The following is a 20205-nucleotide window of genomic DNA, read 5'->3' as shown; positions in this document are numbered from 1 at the left end:
TCCTACGTAATGCTTCCCCCTACCCCAGAAACAAGAGCCTCTTTTCTCTTTCTTATCTGGTATTATCGCTAAAGCAGCAGCAAAACTTCCTATAAGCCTGCTCGTTTTATTTGCCTCGGCTCATTGTGCCAGTCTCCAGGGGACTGCGAGTGCTGCCTCACCTCCCATGGAGGGAGCAGTGCTGCAGAAAAGGAAAGACAAATGCTCCTGGGTGGCTGCAGCACCCCCACCTTTCCACTCCAAGCGTACAGTCAGGAGCAGTCATGAAGACTCCAGCGCCAGGCAAGACAAAAGCCTGAAGAGCTGTGGACAACATCATCACGTGTGCTCGGGCTAAAAGCTTCATTCTGAGTCCCAGCCAGGTGTATTCCTGGTTTTGAGGAAAGCTTCCAAGCTGTGTCTCCCTAGCAGACAATATCAGCAACTAAGGTAACTGCAGCAATAAAAGAGCATTTCAGCCACCTGCTCTCTGGGTACCTTAATGGTCTCCTCAGCAACAAGGCTGTTGAGTGCAGAAGTGGTGACAGCTGGGTGCATGCAGACACCAAGACTAGGCTGTGAAGACAGGAAGAGGCAAGTTAAGTAAAGATTGGACACGAAGGTCACCCGCTCCTCTCACAGGGAGTGCCCTGGAAATTCTCTGTCCTGCCCAGATGTTCCTCCCCAGCCCCTCATCCCCTTGCTGTCTCCATAGCACAGACATTTTGTCTGGCATGAGGCAAGGCAGGAGTTCAGCCGCCTTCTCCCCACCACCTCCATATTTATGCAGGAGCGCAGACTGGGCAAGGCTGCTTTCCCTCTTTGCAAAACATCCCTTCTTCCAGCTTGAAGCAATCCCGCTGAGATTCTCTTTCCTCTATTTGCACCGTTTCAGAGCAACTAACTAGATTAAAAGTTTGGATTTCTTGGCTGTGGGAGTCAAGATCAGAAGGTGAGTCAGCAACCATGTACTTTGATCTGCAAACAGACTGGTGCTTGAATTCAAACAACAACTTTGTATTGTCACTTCTAATTTCAGCACCAAAATTTCAGTATGAGAGCAGCAGTTACCAAGTCTGGTGCCATGCCTGGGGCCTGGAACATAGGTAAAGAAAGAGGAATGAGCCACTCTGAAAAAGAGAAAACTTGGCTGAGGAGTCCGAAAAGGCTGACAGGATTTTATTGAAGTTCAAAATACAAAAAGGTCAGATTGTCTCCCACCCGCTCAGTATCCTTCCCATCCAGCATATCGTAACAAAGTATCAGTATTCACAGTGACAGCTCCAGCCACACCACCAGACTGTTAGTCCCAGCCATGGCCTCCAGCACCCCACAGATGAACCCATCTAAAAGCCATGCATATTTCTGGTATCTCAGCTTTGAACATGGAGGTCCACTTAGCCTCTTCCAGGACAAGATGCTAGATATTAGAGAACATGCTGACCTGAAGGTCTCTGAAGAATGCTCCAAAGCGTGGCTGTTGCATGGTTAAGCTGAATCCTAAGAAGGAACACTGCCAAACCAGTGATTCCCAAGCTGTGGGATGGGTATTGCTACCAGCCCGCCATGCCATTTAGGTGGGAACTCAAATTGCTATTGGGCATGTTCTTGTCACCCTGCTACTGTTGGTCCCCTACTGACAAGATTTCAGGGATCCCTGCTCCAAAACAAAAGCTATCTATCTACATCATTACTAACCACAGTGGGGCAGAAGCAAGAGAGCAGCAAGAGCGCTTCCCTGCATCCTTCATAGCCGCATCACTTCAGGCTCCCAGCAGAGGTCATAACTTGTTCCTCATGCTGCACTTAAGGTCCTGGAGCAGCACCTCTCCATGACAAGCAAGAAACACAGTATGGGTCAGCTCTGGGTTTGGTGCTGCTGAGGCAGCTGTAAATCCACCTCCAGCCCAGCCCAATAACATGGCTGAATACATACCACCTCCTGTCGCAACTGGACCTCTTGCCCGAGACCGCCAGTAATAGGAAACACAAAAGTCAGTTATGGTGAGTTTTTTTTGCAAGATGTAGATGTCTGCCTAAACCTGCGCTAGGATTAAGTCACGCCTCCAAACCTTATTCTTGCATCAGGGCAGCTCTGACCTGCTAGCTGTCTACCTGGGTATTTTTTGCAAGTGTTTCACTGTAGTATTTAAGCACTAACTTGCAGCACTGATTTAAAAAATGAAAGCTGTTAGTCTAGTGATTAAAAGCTTTGTATCCTATTTGTAACCAGAGATATTCTCTGCCCTCTGACCGCAGGCTCTGGGGAAGGTGAGGATTAAGCCTCAGCGCATGTTTCTCAAGGCAGTATGTTTGCTCAGCTGCTAGCATGCAGAATTAAGTGTGTGGTGTTCTCACAGCACAAAGCCTTCTGTTGTCCAAGGCATCCACTTTCTCCCCCATGCAACTGAGCACTGCGGAGCTGGCAAAAGGTGCCTGTTCCAAGCATTTCTGTGACGTTGGCCAGCTGCTGAGTGCATCAGTCAGGGCTGGTGAGTGCACATGGCATCAGCCACCACCTATATTGAACTGAAGCGCTTAGGAGAAGGCAGAATACCTCTGGAAGGGGTAGCCTATTCAGCGCCAGTCCATCTGATAAAAAGAAGAGCAGGTCTTTTTTTCCAAAAGTCTCAGCTGCAGCACTCCATTGTCTGTTGTCTCTTGTCCAAAGCCTGCTGCCTCCCCACAAGGCAGCTGTGGCAGCACACACAGGGACAGTCTGAGCACCACCAGAGAATGGATCTGGCAGGAATGGCCGCTGGCAGCAATGTTCACTCAACGATCTGAGAAGCAAGCTTCAGCTTCCTCTTTTTCTCTCTAAGGCTTCTCCTGCTGCATCAGGAAGATGATTTGGAAGCCCATTACCTCTTCTCCATCTTCTGCATCTGCAGGCTGAGTGATGTGAAGCTGGCCAAGAGGTCCGTAACCTCGTCCACCTGAGAGAATACAGTTGGCCGTTAGGCAGAGGAATGCATTTGTGCAGCTGACCACCAACTCAGAAGAAACCCCCATGCAGCAGGAACCACCCTTGCACCGGGACTGCCAGTAACACCCATGCTGAGCTTCTACTAGGACAGGATCCCTTTGGTTCCACAATCGTGTAGGACAGCTCCTGTCCTCATGATCAAACAAGTCCTAATCTAAGGCAATTGGAGCTTCTCCCCATTCCTCAGGAGCTCAATGTTTGACCTCAACCTCGTGTAATTTAGCCAGTCCTTAAAATAGAAGCATGTTGCTGCATTACCCAGAACTCAACAACAGTATCAGGGCTGTTTCCTCCAAGCCTGTTTCTAAGGGTCAATCTTTTGTAGGAAAAAAAAAACCTAAACAATAAAAAAAAAAAAAACAAACAGGCCCTGCAACCCTCTGTGGTTGTGCTGATCCTGGCCTTAAAATGCCTGTGCCATCGGCCCATCTGATCTTCAGCTTCTCTGCTGAGCTGCTAGGCACAGTGATGCTTTCTGCGTTTTGAATTCCAACCCAAAGGAGAACCACGAGTCATCACGTAACTTGCCCGCTTTACCCAATGTGAGCAAGAACACTTCCATAACCACGTCTTCAATGTCACCTTGCTCACGCGGTTGCATTCTCCTAAACAGAGAAGTCACAACACAAATAGGTGAGTCACAGTAGTTCAACACTGCCTACCTGTTCCTTTGTGCTAGTCATCTGTAACCTGGAGCAGAGGTCATCCAGCTGTTCCTTTTGCTCATGCCTCCCCAGACGCTCCAGGTATTCCCGCAACATCTGGATAATCTGAAACCAAAAGGCATAAGAGGCAAACATCAGACAGATGCACCAGGCTGGGATGTTTTTACAGGAAAAATTAAATTACAGTTAAATCGCCAAGCACAGCCTTGATGCTGCGGTACATGGCCAAGCACGTGACCCACAGAGAGGAAAACATGCAAAGCAACCGGAGCGCACTAATGGCAGCCTCAGGGACCAGTGAGTCACCAGAGGCATTGATCAGCCACAGACGGATTAGTCGTGATCCCTGTGCCTGGTTTAAGAACAGGGAAGACAGATAGGCGCAGCTGAAGAAGCACAAGGTCTGGCACTGAGAGCACCAAGCTTTTCTTTATGGCCAGCTAGCTCCCCTCACTGTGAACAACAGGGACTTCCCACTCCAGCAGGATCTCCTTGTGCACTGAGGATGAAAATCTCTGTGGCTTCTATATGGCTCCTGAAGCAAGGCCCACACCTTGTGCATTTGTGATGCAGCCCCATGACTGTTTTTGTATCCCATGCCTCCAGGTACCGGAGCAGGGCAGACTGCGCTAGGAACACCAAGTCCCTGCTGGAATGTGTACGCCACAGCTACAGCCCCATGCTGTGGTCCCTCTCCTGTCACAAGGCATCTGTCTTGCACTGTGGTTGAGGAAAAGGGAGTGCTCCATACAGCCTGAGAATTAAGACATTCAGTGCATCCTTGGCCTACCAGAGCCAAGAGAGGTTCTGCAAAAATTCAGAGTAGTGGTTGGGAAAAAGGAAGGTCTCTGAAAACAGAAGGAAAAAGTCAAACTCTCCCCAGAGCAGCTAAGAGCCTACAGACAGGTATTGAAAACAGCTGCTAAATGATATCTGACCCTTAAAGTGTGCAGGACACTGCCAGGGGCTGCACCACCTTACCAGAACACGGCACTGTTTCTCTTACCTGTTTCACTTCAAGGCGTACGGCCTCCAGGCTGTGGGAGAGTCCTTCCTGCAGGATGTTTAGCTTTGATTTAGCAAGGTGTAGCGGGGTTCTGCCAGCTCGATCCAAGGCATCAACTCTGGCTCCTGCAAGATGCATGAGCAAAGACAGAAAGTGAAGTCTGTCTTCAAGACTTAGTGTCCCCAGGGAGTACAAACAGGGCAGGGTAGGAAAGGGACAGGCTGTAATCGTTACAGAGGAAATGTTACCTCCGCGCAGCAGCGTGGTGATGACAGGAACGTGGTTCGTGCAGGCAGCTGGGGAGGGAAAACACAGGACACACAACTCAGAGGTACTAGCAAACAACAAAGGAGTTTCTGCTAAAGCGTGGAGCTTGCTGCTTCCCAAAGGGCTCTTTGCCATGGGAAAGAGGAACAGCCCAACCGTAAGGGTAACCTCACGCTCAAGCCTGAGTGCTCTCTCTGGAACAGATCCTGTGCTCCTTGGGGCTGGCAGGAGGAGGGAAATGGATTTTCTCAAATTCTGACCCTTAAGCCTTCATGAGGAGTGAAGCTAATAACATGCAAAGAGTCCCTCCTAGGTACTTAAAGCTGGGGATGCATACTGTGATGCACAGGGAAGAGGAAGGTGGAGAGGAAAGAAACAGCAATGCAGTGTTCACCTCACCTCTCTGCATGCAAAGCTCATCCGTGTGGCACTTACCCAAGTGTAAAGGGGTGTTTCCCAGCCCATCTCTCTGGTTTGGGTCAGCCCCATGGTCCAGAAGCAGTTGCACTGGAAACAAGGAAACAGAGCCACGTCAGTCCCTTCCCTTTGCCCCACAGGTCAGGCCCACACGGGCCGCAGGTCTGCACAGCAGTCATCATGCTGCCTTACAGGTGCTTCTGTTCAGCTCATCACCTTCCTTCCAGAAACAGGGGACGGAGGTTTGTGCAGCTATGCAGAAGGACACAGCACAAGGCTAGGCAGTGCCACTGCCCCTGGGCTCCCTGAGGGGAGGAACTGGGACTAGGAACACTCCTTCCTTCTGCACCAGTACAGCCCTAGAGCTGGGAGCTGCTGCTCCCCCTTCAGCAGGGGAACATGCTAAGCCCTGCAGCCAGAGTTCAGCTGGCAACTTTGCCACAAAACACAGGGAAAACAGCAATCTCTGTCATGTGCTGAACCAAAATAAAGAGCATCCTTCGAAATCTCTTCCACAGAGAAATCAGATGACAGAACTGCCCCTCCCCACTCACCGATGTGATCGTTGCCATTGCAGGAGGCAAAGTGCAGGGCTGTCCGGCCTTTGTCGTCTGCAGCACAGGGGTCAGTTCCATCCTCCAAGAGTTGCTGCACTGACAGCGCCAAGGAGGAGAAGAAAGCAGGTGAGCTGAAGGGGCACTTGATCCAAAAGAGGTAATGCTACCTGCTCATCTGCGGTTAGATACACACTCTGCCAGCTGTCAAGTCAACTGGACTGGAACCAGCTCCAGCCAGCATCCTGGCTCAGCAGGACCAGCCGAGGCAGCGTACGCTCCACCCTCCATTACAGCCTTCACCAGCTTCCATGGTACTGCCATAAAAGATAAGCCAACAGCTGTAATGGCTAAGGCTAAGGATCCATCTTCCCAAATATTCAAGCTCCCAGGACAATCGACAGCAAATGCCTACCGAAAAGTATAAGAAGATGACAAGGATGCAGGGCTAACTCTCACAACCTTTAGTCTGCTGCATCTCAGGCACTTCCCAAGCCAGAATTAGCATCCTGTGCTTACTAGCCCTCCACGGGCTTTCTGCATGGATTTGCACAGTCATTTTCTGCATCTGTATAAACTTCTCACATCAACACGGACCTGCAGTGTAACTCCATGCAGCAAGAAAAAACACCTCTTCACACCTGTTTTGAATATGCCACTTCCCTGATTCATCTGAAACTCCTAGGTTTTGCCATACTAATGGTGGCTACTGATTGGGAAGGAGGCAAATAAGTGCACCAACCTGCCAGCACCAGTGCAAATATACCCTTAGGAGACAATGTATTGAAGTGAGCTAGTGAACAGCCTGAGTAGCCATACCATCATCTACTCACACTTGTTCCCCCTGCTTTTCTACCCAGCTACTTCTTCAGTGCCACCACTGGCACTTCTTGTAACCTGAACTACCTCCTTTTGTCAGATAAGAAGGAAAAACCTGCTCACACACAGAGACAGAGAAATTAGTATGACTCTCCAGTATTGGGTATAACAAAAGCAAAGAGACCAATAAAGACTTAAAAGATTAGGGACATTAAAAGTAGCATCTACAGCAACAGGTATAAGGGGCAACTCTAAGGGCTATTAGTCCTGTTCGTTTTGATTATCCTGATATAGTAATCAGTGTGTAAAATAAAACTCATTCTGTAGCTGTTAAAGATACCAACAGATTTGCTGTATTTTGAGATCTTTAATAGCATACCCTGCAACAGTCAAGACTGACCAGTATTGGAGACAAGAAACTAGATAGCTCAGACCACTGAAAGTCACCATTTATCTCAGGTCCCAGAGATTGCATTATAGTCACATTTGAACTCCTTCCTGTACACCTACTGCTTTAAGTGTGGTACAGAAGTGAAAGGAACACCTGAAAAGATGGAATTGGCATTAACGGGGGATGTTTGATACTCCAGAAGAAAGACAGGGAGACTGACAGTGCCACCAGTGAGAACCATTAATAGGGAATGCTTTACCTAGTCCTTCACCAAAGCCAGTAGGAAATGACATAACCTCTCCCACCCAGTGCCACCACAGGCAACAGCAAAGATTTTTACTTGTTGATGAAGAACAAATTCATCACCAGACACTTCCTAAAGTTGCTGAGTACACAAAACACAGCTGGATTGTAAACAGGGGAACCTCTTGACCTGGTGACTGAAGCCAAGACTTTCTGTACTCACACAGCTCACAGATGAACTTTATCCATCAGTTCATGAAACAAGGTGTATTGTGGAGCTGAAGGGTGAAGCATGCCAGACAAACCCCCGTCCTGATGCTACACTGGGAGTTTCTACAAGTCAAACCAGTTTCCAGTTCTGTTCACAGAATGGCCCAATGAACAGTTAGGCCAGCGCAGCTGAGGGGACAGTATAATCTAAAGAGGGACAATGATAAGGGGCAGATAATATATGCCAATATTGCTGCTGGACACTTCATATCAAACCCCACCTAATCTACAGTATAGAGAGGAAAAGGGAGTCACGGATAGGCCACGAGCCTTCTCTGAAGTCACTGTGAGAGGCAGAGTCCAGCACTGGTCCTGGTTCTGATCTACTGGGTCACACTGTCTCATCACACAGGGTATGGCTTAGATAATCATACCTTTTCCACCTTACCGAAACACTACTCTCTTGCTGCTTACAACTGGGCAAAAGTCACATACCAAAAAGCTGGAATAGTGCAGTGCTGATTTAGCTTGAGGCAGCTGGAAAACGAACATTACGAACCAGACGCAGTGAAAAAGTGAATATTATAACGAGCCTCACTCTGCTCAGAGAATGAAACGAGGCTCCAGAAAAGCAGTTTCTAGGTTTGCAGCATCTAAAGCACTGTGTCCGCAAACTATATACTCCTCTCCTAAAATAAAGGGCCTCGACAAAACTGCCCTTCCAGGAAGAGGTCCCAAGTAGGACTGGCAGAAGTCTTACCTGTGTCCAAGTCATTGCTATTGGCAGCTTCACGCAGCCTTTTCAGAGCTATGGAGAAAAGAAAGCAATTACTGGAAAGCACAGAGGAAAAAGGAGCGTTACCCTGCAGAAACATCCCATCCCGGCGCCCCAGCCCAGGCGCGGGGCCTAAACCACGCTGGTGCCGGCTCGGCCCAGAGAAAGGGAAGCAGGAGATCAAGATGCCAGGTAAGAAGCGCTCTCCTTGTCTCCTCCTGAGGCCGGCCGCGGGCCCTCCCCCTCCTGACGGGTACCGTCCCCTGGCAGGAGCAAGGCTGCCTTCCCAAGCCGCCCACCGAGCAGATCCCAACTCCTTCCAGAGGCCCCGCACACGGAGAAGCCGAAGGTTTACCGGTTCCCCACACCGGGGCCTCTCCACACCGCCGAGGCCTGGCCGGCAGCGCAGCCGCTCCCCGTGCGAGGGACGGTCCGCCCCAGGGAAGGGCGCTCCCCGCCGCTCACCGTGGCTCTCCTTGCCCGTAGGCCCCAGCCGGCGGTGGAGTCGGGCGGCCCTGCGCAGGCGGCGGGCCGGGATCTTGCCCGCGGGCTCCTCCCGCTGCCACAGGACGTGCAGATAGCCGAGGGGGGCGCCCGCCGCCGGTCCCAGCGCCAGCCCGGCCCCCGGCTCCGGCTCCGGCTCCGGCCCAGGCCCTGCTGCTGCTCCACCGCCGCCCTCCATCCCCTCACAGGCCAGGCCGGCGGGGGCAGAGGGGAGGGGAGGGTTGTCGCTATAGCAACGGGGCGGGCCGTGTCCGCTCGACCAATTGGAGGCAAGGCAGTCCCCTGGGTGCAGCCAATGGGGAGTTAGAGTGGGTAAAAGGAAGGAGGGGAGGAGGCGGAGGCGGTGCCTAGGAAGGGCTGATGGGCAGGCACGCTCTCCAATCAGAGTGGGGGGCGGGTCATAGAGGGCACCAGGCCCATCGCAGCTCTTCAGGCTGAAGACAGACAGTTGTTTCAACCAGTGGAAACGCGCTGTCTCTCTCTGCCGCCGCAGCCCTTTCCGGCCGGCCGGCCCGAGCCCCGCCCCTGGTCAACCCTCTCTTCCTGCCCGCTCCGCGCCGGGTCCGCGTTGCCGCCCGGAGCCCTTTTCCTGCCGCACCGCGCCGCCGCCATGGCCTACCCGGGGGAGGACTACGACAACGAGGTGCGGGGTGGAGGTCCCGGGGCGGCGGGGGAGGGGTCCCGGGGGGGCGTCGCGTCCGGGCTGATCGCGGTAACTCGCTGCCGCCCTCTCTCCGCAGGCCGCCTACGACCCCTACGCCTACTCCAACGACTATGACATGCACACGGGTGAGTGCGGGCCTCGGCCGCGCCGCCGCCGCCGTGGCCCCTCGGGTGCGCCGGGCCGCGCTGGCGCCAGGCTGGGTCTGTAGGCCTGGGCCGGGCCGTGCGGCAGCCGCCTCACCGCTCCTCTTTACCCCTCAGGAGACCCGAAGCAAGACCTGGCCTACGAGCGCCAGTATGAGCAGCAGACCTACCAGGTGATCCCCGAAGTCATCAAAAACTTCATTCAGTATTTTCACAAGACAGTGTCGGATCTCATTGACCAGAAGGTGTACGAGCTCCAGGCCAGCCGTGTTTCCAGTGATGTTATTGACCAGAAGGTGTATGAGATCCAGGACATCTATGAAAACAGGTACAAAGCCATCTTTCCTGCAAGGGGGAATCATGGCTTAAACTGTGATGAAAGTGCACCCTGCTCTTAAAAGGAAAGGCAGACTGCTACCTGTGTTGTTCCAAACCTGCGCTTTATCTAAAATGCAGCATGAGTTTTGATTTGATTAGTTGGGAAAAAAACAGGTATTTCCAGACTATTAGGCTAACGTAAATGTAGGTGAGTTGTGACCTGTCTGAAGGAAAATACGAGTCCTATGCCTAACAGGTATGGAGTAGTGCTGGTTAGGCAGTTTGCAGAAAGCTGTGAGGTGTAATTGTTGTGTCTGTTCCCTACAGATACTCGCACTCCTTCATGCAGCTGTGTCACCTTGCTATAAAGGGAATGTGAAAGTAACGTACACAACTGTTCCATACTTCAGGGACAAATCGAAGACTTTAGTTACTTAGTTTGCAATTCTCGTTCTTTGCTTCAACACTAGACTTAGTAAAAGGGGATGGTGGTGGTGGTCTACTTTCACCAAGTCCAAGGCCTCTGTATTGCGATCTCTAACTCTGTCATACTGAGAAATGGTTTCTAATACCACATGTGTGTCTTACCTTTCAGCTGGACAAAGCTGACAGAAAGGTTTTTCAAGAACACCCCATGGCCAGAGGCTGAGGCCATTGCCCCTCAGGTTGGAAATGGTAAGTCTTTTCCTTTATTTTTGCTTGTCAGAGAGAGAAGGAACTAAATCACTTTCGATACATGAGTGAGCAGGTGCACAGCGTTGCTGCCACCTGAGTCAGTTGTCTTTGTTCACTCTGGCAGCTCCTTCAGCAGATACCTGGCAAGAAGTCAAACTTGAACAAAGTATCCTTTTGTGCCTCCCTTTATTACTGTGGCAGGAGGAGCACCACTGGCATATCTGAGAGATCCAGTTGTCTAGGCCTTGTGGCTTGCTAATGTCCAGTTCTCTTTTGTCATCTTTTCCAGATGCTGTTTTCCTCATCCTATACAAGGAGTTGTATTATAGGCACATCTACGCCAAAGTCAGCGTGAGTGTTTGTCCTGTGCCTTCCTGTTGGTTGCATGCTGGTTTCTCCATGCCACAAAACGTGCCAAAACTGCCACCACAGTATCAGTGGTTCCATAATTTTTGCAAGACAGGATTTGATGGGTTTATGACCTGTAAGTCAAGCTGCTTTTAGGGAATTTTAAAATTCTTACCTTTTGCTAGTTTAGTAAGGATTTGCTGATTGCTGAAAAGCAAGAAAGACTTGACTGTCTTTCTGAGGCTCATTAGCCGTCTCCGCAAGCTTGGTTGTAATGAGTGTGCACATTTCCGTGGCAGCTTATACGAATCAGAAGACCTGGTCTGAGTTTTCAGGAGGCTGTTATGTAAAAGTTTGTTACTGACATCAAATGTAGTGTAGTAGGAGTTAGGGAAGAAGGTGCTGGGAGGTAATTGAATTTCCTTTTTGATAGAGCTGTAATTGCAAGACCTATAGATCGGTTGGTTTTGTGTGTTTCTTTGTGGCTCTTTGTTCTTCAGATTAGCAGGTGGGTGAGAGGGGGTGTCACAAGAGGAAGGTGCGTTATTTGTGATTAAAAACACACATGGAGTTAGAGTGCCTTGTGGAGAGGGAAACGTGGGCACCATAAAGGATACAGGAGAAGGAAATGGAAGGAATAATGCTCTATAAAACAAAACAAACCCCACTTTTATTTCTTAAGCTAATTTAAAGTCAATGAGAAAGTCACAGTAGTTCTTGGCTCTTTAAGGAAAGAAGCTGAACAGAGGCATGACTCATGGGGTAAATCAGTAATAACTGCAGTTTTGGTGTGGACCAGAGGGTGGAGAAATGGGCACTTTAAAAAGGCTGTTGTATTTACCTGAGTCAAGCTTTAACAGGAGAGACTGGTTTCTCAAGCTGTGCTGTTAGTGGTTGTCAGACTGCCCTCGAGTGTCTCCAAGTGAAACAAGGAAGATGATTCTAGGAAGAGAGTGATTCCCTGCTGTATTTACTGGTCTTTCAAAGCATTTAGAAGTACTGTCCAGAAGCAGAATTGTTGATTTATTAAGGCCTCTCGTGAGGGCAGAAGGAAGAAAAGCTGTTGAAGGTAATAGGAAGCTCTTAAGCCTGGACAGCAGAGAGGAGGACAAGGAAGGTTAGTGCATCCTATTCACGGAAGGCTTGAATACTCAGTCATCCTGGGAGAAGCTACCTGTACGTGAAGAGTCAGCCCCATTCTGTGGGACAACAGTGATACAATTTCAGGTTTTCTGGATGGTGCTTGTGGGTGTCCTGGGTGAATATTGGCTCTAACATTTCTGAAATAGTCCCTCTACTGCTGTTACCGACTGTCCTTCATATGCTGTTGCTCACTCCTGCCGTGCTTGAAACTAAGCAGCCTGTGCGGACTTCTCATTGCAGGGGGGGCCCACGCTGGAGCAGAGATTTGAATCCTATTACAACTACTGCAATCTCTTCAACTACATCCTCAGTGAGTTGCTGCAATTCATTTCTGGTTTCTGAATTTTGGAGAGGAAGAGGGGATGGAGAGGACAGAGCTGGAGAAAGGGTCAGAAGAACTGGAACATGTTTGTTTATAGGCTATATAGGGAGAAGTAGCCTATGAGCTTTCCATATGTGTGAGTTTGTTGAACGAAGAGCACTTTACATCCATGCATTTAGAACCATAAAAAGCACAAATAGTTTCCAGTGCTTTCTGAAATGCTGTAAAGAATAAAACTTAGCTTTCTCTCTTGCTGAGAACTGCTTCACCTGTCTTTATTGAAAAGCAAAATGAAGCTGTAAGCTAGAGAAAACTTGCAGTATTTCACAACTGCTTACTGTTGTTGACTCCCCTTGGAAGAAATTTTAGTGTTTGTGACTCCCTGCCAGTCTTCTTGCGGAGAATAGATCGGTTAGGATAAACCCCTACAGTGTGTGCACAGCTTTCGAGAATCACTGCTGCTGAGCAGTCACGCTCTAGAGATTAACCCCAGACATGCTTGTATTCTTTATAAGTGAGGGCAGTTGAGGTGGCTGAAGCTACATGTCACTGCCCTATTGGAAGCTTCGTTCATCTGCTGCTGCATCTCTCATTTCAGGGAAATTCTTGTGTTCTTTAATTTGTCTATTCCTCCAGTTCTGACACTGTTCTTGCTCAAGGTATTAAGCCTCTCATCTATACTTATGTTCTTCTGCAGATGCTGATGGCCCTGCACCTCTAGAACTGCCCAACCAGTGGCTCTGGGATATCATTGATGAATTCATATACCAGGTATATGACTATAAGACTGGGCCATTTTGGGGTGGCCTTGCCTCTATTAGCGCCATAAGTTTTCCATCTCCTCCCTCTCTGTGATTTTCATAGCTAGGATGCCATTGCAGGACAAAAAACTTTGGTGAGCACTGTTATTCTTGGGTCACCAGGTAGATTAAGTAGTTGTAAATGTACAGATTTTTAAGTTACAGGGAACTCTTTGGGGAGTCCTGGATTTCTATGGATATTTCTGTTTCAGTTGCTGCTTAGGGACTTTTTTTAACTCACCTTCATTTCTGCCCGATTTGTGCAAAGCAGCCTGACTGAATTCTTCTATAATCACAAAGACCTTACGAAGATACTTGTTCAAACTAGTTTTATTGTGGTTTGTGGTTTTTCTTTAGTTTTGTATTTCTTAGTCAGTAGGGCCTTTATGCTTGCATTGAGAGATCGCTGACCTGATTTGAAATAATCTATGGTCTAAGATCTTGACATTGGGAAATATTTTTCCACTACTGTTCTGAGTGCAGCAATACAGATCTCAAATGCTATTGTTTTTTCTCTATAGATTCCTTTCACTGTAACTTTTTATTATAGAGCTGCCTGGAATTCCTCAAGGGCAGTCTTGTCAAGCTTGAGGATGAAAAAGGATGTGTGCATATGTATAAAAAGATGTGTGTGTATGCAGACACATCTTATGACTTGGTCATTCTCTTTGCTACCTGTTCAGACAGCAAATTTGTGTTTACTTGCCTGTCCTAGTTGTCTAGGAGTCCTTCTCTGCTTTGTTCTGTCTTCTGGCCTTTTCCCTCTGCACTGTATCATTTTTTCCCTAGGTGCTTTAAAGGTGGTGTAATTTGCCATTTTGATTGCCAGGTGATCTCAGATGAAAGTCTTTTTTTTTTTTTTTTTCATGCAGGTTGTAGCTTATTGTAATGCATTTGTGTGATCAACTTGTAAGCTTAGTGCACTTAGCTGAACATCTCCAAACTAGCTTCTCATCATCAAATATCTGCTTTTTCCTGTAGTTCCAGTCTTTTAGCCAGTACCGCTGCAAGACAGCCAAGAAGTCTGAAGAGGAAATTGATTTCCTTCGTTCCAACCCCAAGATCTGGAACGTCCACAGTGTCCTTAATGTGCTGCACTCTCTGGTAGACAAATCCAACATCAACCGACAGCTGGAGGTCTATACCAGTGGAGGTGAGCTAGCTGGGTGATGCCAAGCAAGACTGGTGTCTGTACTGCCTTGCTTTGATTTGACCGAGCTTGGTTAGCTTTGTTTGGGAACTGGCTCAAACTCTTAATCAGTGGATGGATTGACTGGGAACAGGTTCTGTTGGCCTTACGTGAGAAATGCTGGTGATTGCAATTGAGGTCTTGCTGCCTTTGGTTGTAAACATAAAGGTGTTGAAAGGGGAGCTTGCTTCCTTTGAGGAAAGCATCATGGTTCCTTTTTTTTCCCTAGGTGACCCTGAAAGCGTGGCTGGTGAGTATGGTCGCCACTCCCTCTACAAGATGCTGGGCTATTTCAGCCTGGTTGGGCTACTGCGTCTGCACTCTCTGCTGGGGGATTACTACCAAGCGATCAAGGTTCTGGAGAACATCGAGCTCAACAAGAAGGTAATACAACACATTTTAAACCCTGTGTTGCAGTTTTTCGAATGCCTCTATTCAAACATGCTGGTGAAAGATTGCCATAATGAATCTTCCAGCTGAGGAGCTGTTTGTAACTGTTCTAGTTGTCAGGGGTTTCTAGTTGAACACAGCTGGAGCTTTGACATTAAATCAAGCCATATAATAATGCCTGATGCTGTTGCAGCGCAAATGCTTAGTTTTTCAGGAGGTTTGCTGTGTTGTGCAAGGCAGTGTTGTTGTAGGGAATATTATTTGAACTGTAAGCAGTAGTGCAGCAGTAGCTAGCTGAACACATCATCCCAACCTTGGTCATTGGCTCATTCTTTTATTTTTGACTCTGCTTCTCATTGTGCCTGCTCCCACCTTGCATGTTTTTGCCCTAGAATTGGGTGCTGCTTGTGGTATCAGTGGCTAATAAAAGTGCAGCTGCAACATGGGCTTGACCCAAGGCTTGGCACAGATGTATGTATGTGCTGTCTGGGCACAGGACGTGGAGTGAAACAGGGGGAAAGGGAACTGAGCAGAGCAATATTAGGCACAGTGCAGGAGTCCTCTGCTTGCAGGAAGCTAAAACTGGAAAACATAGGAAATGGGATGATCTAATAAACAGTGAGGAAGCTGCTGCAAGGATGAGTGGGAGGTGAGGTATCCTGAATTAACCCTCTCCTTTCTATATTTGGGATGGGAGCGAAAGCAGAGCTGGATGGATCCTGGGTAATGAGCTGTTTGGAGCAAAGGTCTTTGTCTCCCCTCTGACATAGCGTGTTGATCCTTCCTTCTCAGAGCATGTATTCCCGGGTGCCTGAGTGCCAGGTGACCACCTATTACTACGTAGGCTTCGCATACCTTATGATGCGGCGTTATCAGGATGCCATCCGTGTCTTTGCCAACATCCTACTCTACATTCAGAGGACCAAGAGCATGTTTCAGAGGACTACCTACAAGTACGAGATGGTAAGAGACAGAATAGGTCTAGACTTCCCAAAAGAAAAAGCTGTCTTTTTTCCTACCCCTTCTCTGTCACCTGATAAGCTACATCTAACAGTCCAGCCTTATTTTCCTGGACTGTGCTGGTGGTGGTGACTGGGGATCCTTTGAACTCCTTTGCCATGTGTGGCAGTGTTTTCTCTTAGCTGTGTGACTAGTTCCTTTGGTTGTTCAGTTTGCCCCGGCTCCATCTGCGCTCTCCCTCTAGACAGTGTTATTAATGAGTATCAGCTGCTAATGATATTCTTGTCGATGCTTCTTCAGACTCTGTCCTGTTTGTAGTCTAGTCCTGCATTTCAGGTTACTGCCATTGTTGTATATATTTCCATTATCAGATAATCATTCACAGACTGTTTTAATTCAGCACAGCTGAAACAAAGCTCCTTTCTCTTTCCACCTAAGCTGTCTCTGGTGCCTGTTTACCCCCTGCTGCTGCTGTCTCCTTTACATCCTTATGATTCATTTCTAACTCTGTGTGTAGCCAAATCCTGCCATTCTTCATTCCGTGACACTTCAAAAATTTGGTATGTCTGTTTCAGCCACACAGCTGTCCATTTCAGCCCACACTCATATAAATCTTCCATCTCAGTCTTTTCTTCACTGGCCTCCCTGATAACTGTCCTTTGCCAGGAGGTGGTTGTTAAACTCTGCCTTCGCTTCTCCTCTGCACTTTTTTGCACCAAAGCGGTCAAACCTGCTTCTGACTGTCCAGGTTCTGTATGGCTCTGAATACGTTCACTCTGTACTTTCCTCTTGTCCAGGCCTCTTTTTCATTGATGAGAGCCTTGATATGGCATTCATCTGTCTGTTTTGCCCAGAGGCTGTGCTGCTTTGTGCTGTCCCCCTTGAGCGTTAGGACCATGAGTGCTCTGGGTAAAGGGTCTGTCTCTGAAAAATGTAGCTCCCAGCTCCCTCTGGCACCATAAAGCCTGAGCACATTGACAAGCTAACAGGTTCTCCTCTCTGTCTCAGATTAACAAGCAGAATGAGCAGATGCATGCACTCCTGGCCATCGCCCTCACCATGTACCCCATGCGCATAGATGAGAGCATCCACCTGCAGCTGCGAGAGAAATATGGGGATAAGATGCTGCGCATGCAGAAGGGTGATGCACAAGTCTATGAGGAGCTCTTCAGTTACGCTTGTCCCAAGTTCCTCTCCCCCGTGGTGCCCAATTACGACAACGTGCACCCCAACTACCACAAGGAGCCCTTCCTGCAGCAGCTCAAGGTCTTTGCTGATGAGGTTCAGCAGCAGGCCCAGCTCTCCACCATCCGTAGCTTCCTCAAGCTCTACACAACCATGCCTGTGGCGAAGCTGGCTGGCTTCTTAGACCTCACAGAGCAGGAGTTTCGTATCCAGCTGCTAGTCTTCAAGCACAAGATGAAGAACCTGGTATGGACCAGTGGCATATCCGCCCTGGACGGGGAGTTCCAGTCTGCCTCTGAGGTCGACTTCTATATTGACAAGGTTGGTATCTGCCCCTTGCTGACTAGGAAATTCTTTCACCCAGGAAATGCTGGAAGTGGCAGCACCTAATTTTGCTTCAGTCTGTTGGAAACATCCCTTCCTTCTTTGCCATGTGAAGGACTTGGCTGCCCACAGGGAAGTCATAGCCCTGCTTAATAGGAGTGTTAGTGGATGAACAGTGATGGGGTGTCACAAGCAGCTTTGGCAGTCATTGTACCCAGAAAACAAAGGTCTTAAATGTCTTCCCCAGGACAGAGGGAACTGTTTGTCTGTCAGTCTCATCAGGAGGTGACAGTTGGGTGACAGATAGTGCTGTCGGTGATTGTCACCTTTGTAGGTCTCCCCCACATCTCTCCTTTGCTTGACAAAGCAGGGATCTTGCCTGGGCATGTTACAGATTCATTTTTCGCTGGTGCAGCGTTTAGCTGTTTGCTTTAGGAGGAATCTAAACACAAGGTTATGGTCCTGTCACTGTCCTGCCCTTGGAGCTCTGGGCAGCAGGAAGCATAGCAATGAGTCTTTTGTCTTTGAAAATGAAGTCCTAATAGCAGTAACCATTAGGTTTCTTGCTAGGAAGGAGAACAGGTTGCCCCTTGTTCTTGGTCCTTAGAGCAGACCTCTTCCTGCAAGGTCTCATGCTATGTCTCAGCCTAGCTCTCCTGGTAGATAGCATGACTCTTAGCTATTGTTAGAGGGAAGCAGAGCGTGAATTGGGGTTGGGACTGTCAAACTGCTGCAAAGAGAGGCAAAAATAGGCAGAGTGTGCAAGAATATGGGAGTTGAATACAATGTGAATTTGGGACCCATCCCAGGCAAAGGTGTAGGGAAGGCAGCCCACAGAGAACTGAGTTGTTGCTGTGGGACTAGCACAGGTCAGGTATGTGTGATGCTGAACGAGAGCTGGAGTGAAGTCCCTTTTATTGCTCCTCACATTTGGCAGTGCTTGCTGTCTCCCTGCTAGCGCAGTCCCTTTCATGACCTCATGCTGTTCCCTCCCCAGGACATGATCCATATTGCAGACACAAAGGTTGCTCGACGCTATGGGGACTTTTTCATCCGCCAGATCCACAAGTTTGAGGAGGTGAGGCCTGGGCAGGAGAGCTGTGTAGCTCTGTAGGAAAAGCGGGGCAAGCATTGGGCTGTGCAGGCCCTGGAGGAGCCACACTTGTGTGAGACAGCTGTGCGATGCCTTGCTGGGGAGAGCCCTGGCTCTGCAAGGCACTGGGCAAAGGCAGTTGATTTAAGCAGCAGCTGCTGGCCTTTGAAGAATGGTCTGGTTTTGTGTGAGAAGAGCTCATTTGAGCCACAGTGGAAAAGGATGAGGGCTTTGCTGTCCAAGGGCACTGACTCTGTTACCCCTAGACAGTTGTGGTGTTCTGTCAGTAACACAACCAAAATCATATCTCTGCCCTCATAACTCTGGCTCTAGAAAGTGGCCTCGAAGATTTCTGGAGAACAGATGACTTCAGCATTGTGCTCAGCCAGGAGGTGACATTCTGTCACTGCTCCACTCTCCCAACAGAGGCTGCTGCACACTGGGAACTTGGGCAGCAAAATCTTGAGATGTGGGGACTTGAGCAATACAGAGTTGCGATACTACATTTTTTGCACTCTCTCTTCTCCCCACGTCTTCCTCTGCTGTCTTGGAGAGGAGGAAGGAGTTTTACTAGTTCCCTTTCTACTTCGCACGCTGCCTGCACTTGTGTGAGAGCTTTTTTTGTCAGTGAGTTGGAGAGGAAGGAGCAGAGGCATTGGATAAAGACTGCTGAGGGAAGAGTACTGTATGTCAATCACTATGTATTTTTTCTGACTCTCGCTTTCTCTAATTCCAGCTGAATCGAACCCTGAAGAAGATGGGCCAGAGACCCTAAAACTGCTGTGGATGCAGTGATCAGCCTGAGGAGAGCAGTGGGTGGGAGAGATTATTCTCTTTGTGGTGAGGAAGGGGAGCTCAGGGTTCTGGCATTTCTGGAATCTCCTGTGACTCTGAAGGCTTTTTCTACTTAAATAAGCAGACTCATTTGGCTCAAACTATCCTACGAAGGACAAGACATCTAATAAATTAGTGGAATTTTCCTGATGACCATTCAGTATCTGATGTACTCATTTATTTTTCCTTTGTGGAAGAATATAATTGCATCTGGTGAATGGGCAGCTGCTGTTGGTTTGTGCTCTCTTTGGTCCATGCCGTTGCAGGTAACGGGAGCAGATCTCTTTCCGTGCTCTGTAAAGGCACTGCACACAGTGAACAGGGAAGGCTGCAGAACTGATTAACAGGGATAAAATTAGCTGTTCCACCGTGTTTCCACAGGATATGGAAAGAGATGCAAGCTAATATTATTTGTTTTAGATCTTGCCCCACACATTGGGTAAAACTGCGTTGTAGTTGCTTTCCTAGAAGGTTGCATTTTTGCCTTCCCACCCCTCTTTTTTTTTTTTTCAGTTGCTATGAAGTAGAAATGCTCCAAAGTGGATTGACATGGTTTTAAAGGAAAGGGGAGGATTTTTGTAAACATTCAACCAATATTAACTTTCGTCATCTGATGAGATGTCCTTGCTGGAGGTTGTATTTTATTTCAGCACAGGTGATGCCCAAGTCCTGGCCCTTAATTTAATGGAGTTCAGTTTCTCCAGAAAACTCCCTGAGGGCATTTAATTTATTAAAGCCCTTTAAATGCTAATTTTGCCAGCTCTCCAGCCACTTTGGCTTCTTCAAAACAAACTTGCAGTGCCTTGAAAGAGAAAAAACAGTTGAAAACTAGCCCCATAAAGGGGAAACAAGGACTTGTAAATATTGGGGAAGAGAATGCAAAGAATGAATCGCATCTCCTTTGCCCTCCACACCCTCTCTCCCCTTCTTCTGCTGTCTGTAAATAGTTTGGTGTTTGAGTGGTAGAAACAGGTGTGAGAGAAAAACCTGCGTGTGTAATA

General features: G+C 48.5%; 2 protein-coding genes across 4 annotated transcripts; one reads left to right on the top strand and one right to left on the bottom strand.

The window, feature by feature from the left end:
• Positions 1–1137: 1137 nt before the first annotated feature.
• On the bottom strand, positions 1138–8997 carry ANKRD54 (ankyrin repeat domain 54). 2 transcript variants are annotated; one of them, XM_068401305.1, is made up of 8 exons: positions 8778–8997; positions 8298–8345; positions 5875–5973; positions 5339–5410; positions 4885–4932; positions 4637–4761; positions 3628–3735; positions 1138–2915 (listed from the first exon to the last, which is right to left on the bottom strand). In XM_068401305.1, the coding sequence occupies exons 1-8, from the start codon at positions 8992–8994 to the stop codon at positions 2841–2843; spliced, it is 792 nt and encodes a 263-aa protein (XP_068257406.1). In that variant the 5' UTR covers positions 8995–8997; the 3' UTR covers positions 1138–2840. The 2 variants fall into 2 exon arrangements, with proteins under 2 accessions (XP_068257406.1, XP_068257407.1); XM_068401306.1 differs by having other exon boundaries at positions 5875–5968; positions 8778–8866.
• Positions 8998–9341: 344 nt separating this feature from the next.
• EIF3L (eukaryotic translation initiation factor 3 subunit L) lies at positions 9342–19364 on the top strand. Of its 2 annotated transcripts, XM_068400789.1 has the most exons (13): positions 9342–9459; positions 9557–9605; positions 9741–9951; positions 10537–10616; positions 10906–10967; positions 12348–12417; positions 13127–13200; positions 14211–14382; positions 14648–14802; positions 15601–15771; positions 16777–17274; positions 18275–18355; positions 19107–19364. In XM_068400789.1, the coding sequence occupies exons 1-13, from the start codon at positions 9427–9429 to the stop codon at positions 19143–19145; spliced, it is 1695 nt and encodes a 564-aa protein (XP_068256890.1). In that variant the 5' UTR covers positions 9342–9426; the 3' UTR covers positions 19146–19364. The 2 variants fall into 2 exon arrangements, with proteins under 2 accessions (XP_068256890.1, XP_068256889.1); XM_068400788.1 differs by lacking the exon at positions 18275–18355 and having other exon boundaries at positions 9343–9459.
• The last annotated feature ends 841 nt before the right edge of the window (positions 19365–20205 follow it).

Source organism: Nyctibius grandis, chromosome 5, assembly GCF_013368605.1.
Source record: "Nyctibius grandis isolate bNycGra1 chromosome 5, bNycGra1.pri, whole genome shotgun sequence".
Taxonomy (NCBI): domain Eukaryota; kingdom Metazoa; phylum Chordata; class Aves; order Nyctibiiformes; family Nyctibiidae; genus Nyctibius; species Nyctibius grandis.
Note: the sequence above shows the minus strand (reverse complement) of the source record. Positions and strands in the feature narration are given on the sequence as shown.

Coding starts and splice junctions, on each gene's coding strand:
- ANKRD54 (XM_068401305.1), bottom strand. CDS start 8,994: ATGGAGGGCGGCGGTGGAGCAGCAGCAGGGCCTGGGCCGGAGCCGGAG. Junction 5,411..5,874: donor CAATGGCAACGATCACATCG/GTGAGTGGGGAG, acceptor CCTTGTTTCCAG/TGCAACTGCTTCTGGACCAT. Junction 4,762..4,884: donor CACCACGCTGCTGCGCGGAG/GTAACATTTCCT, acceptor TGCATCTTGCAG/GAGCCAGAGTTGATGCCTTG.
- EIF3L (XM_068400789.1), top strand. CDS start 9,427: ATGGCCTACCCGGGGGAGGACTACGACAACGAG. Junction 10,968..12,347: donor ACATCTACGCCAAAGTCAGC/GTGAGTGTTTGT, acceptor TTCTCATTGCAG/GGGGGGCCCACGCTGGAGCA. Junction 18,356..19,106: donor AGATCCACAAGTTTGAGGAG/GTGAGGCCTGGG, acceptor CTCTAATTCCAG/CTGAATCGAACCCTGAAGAA.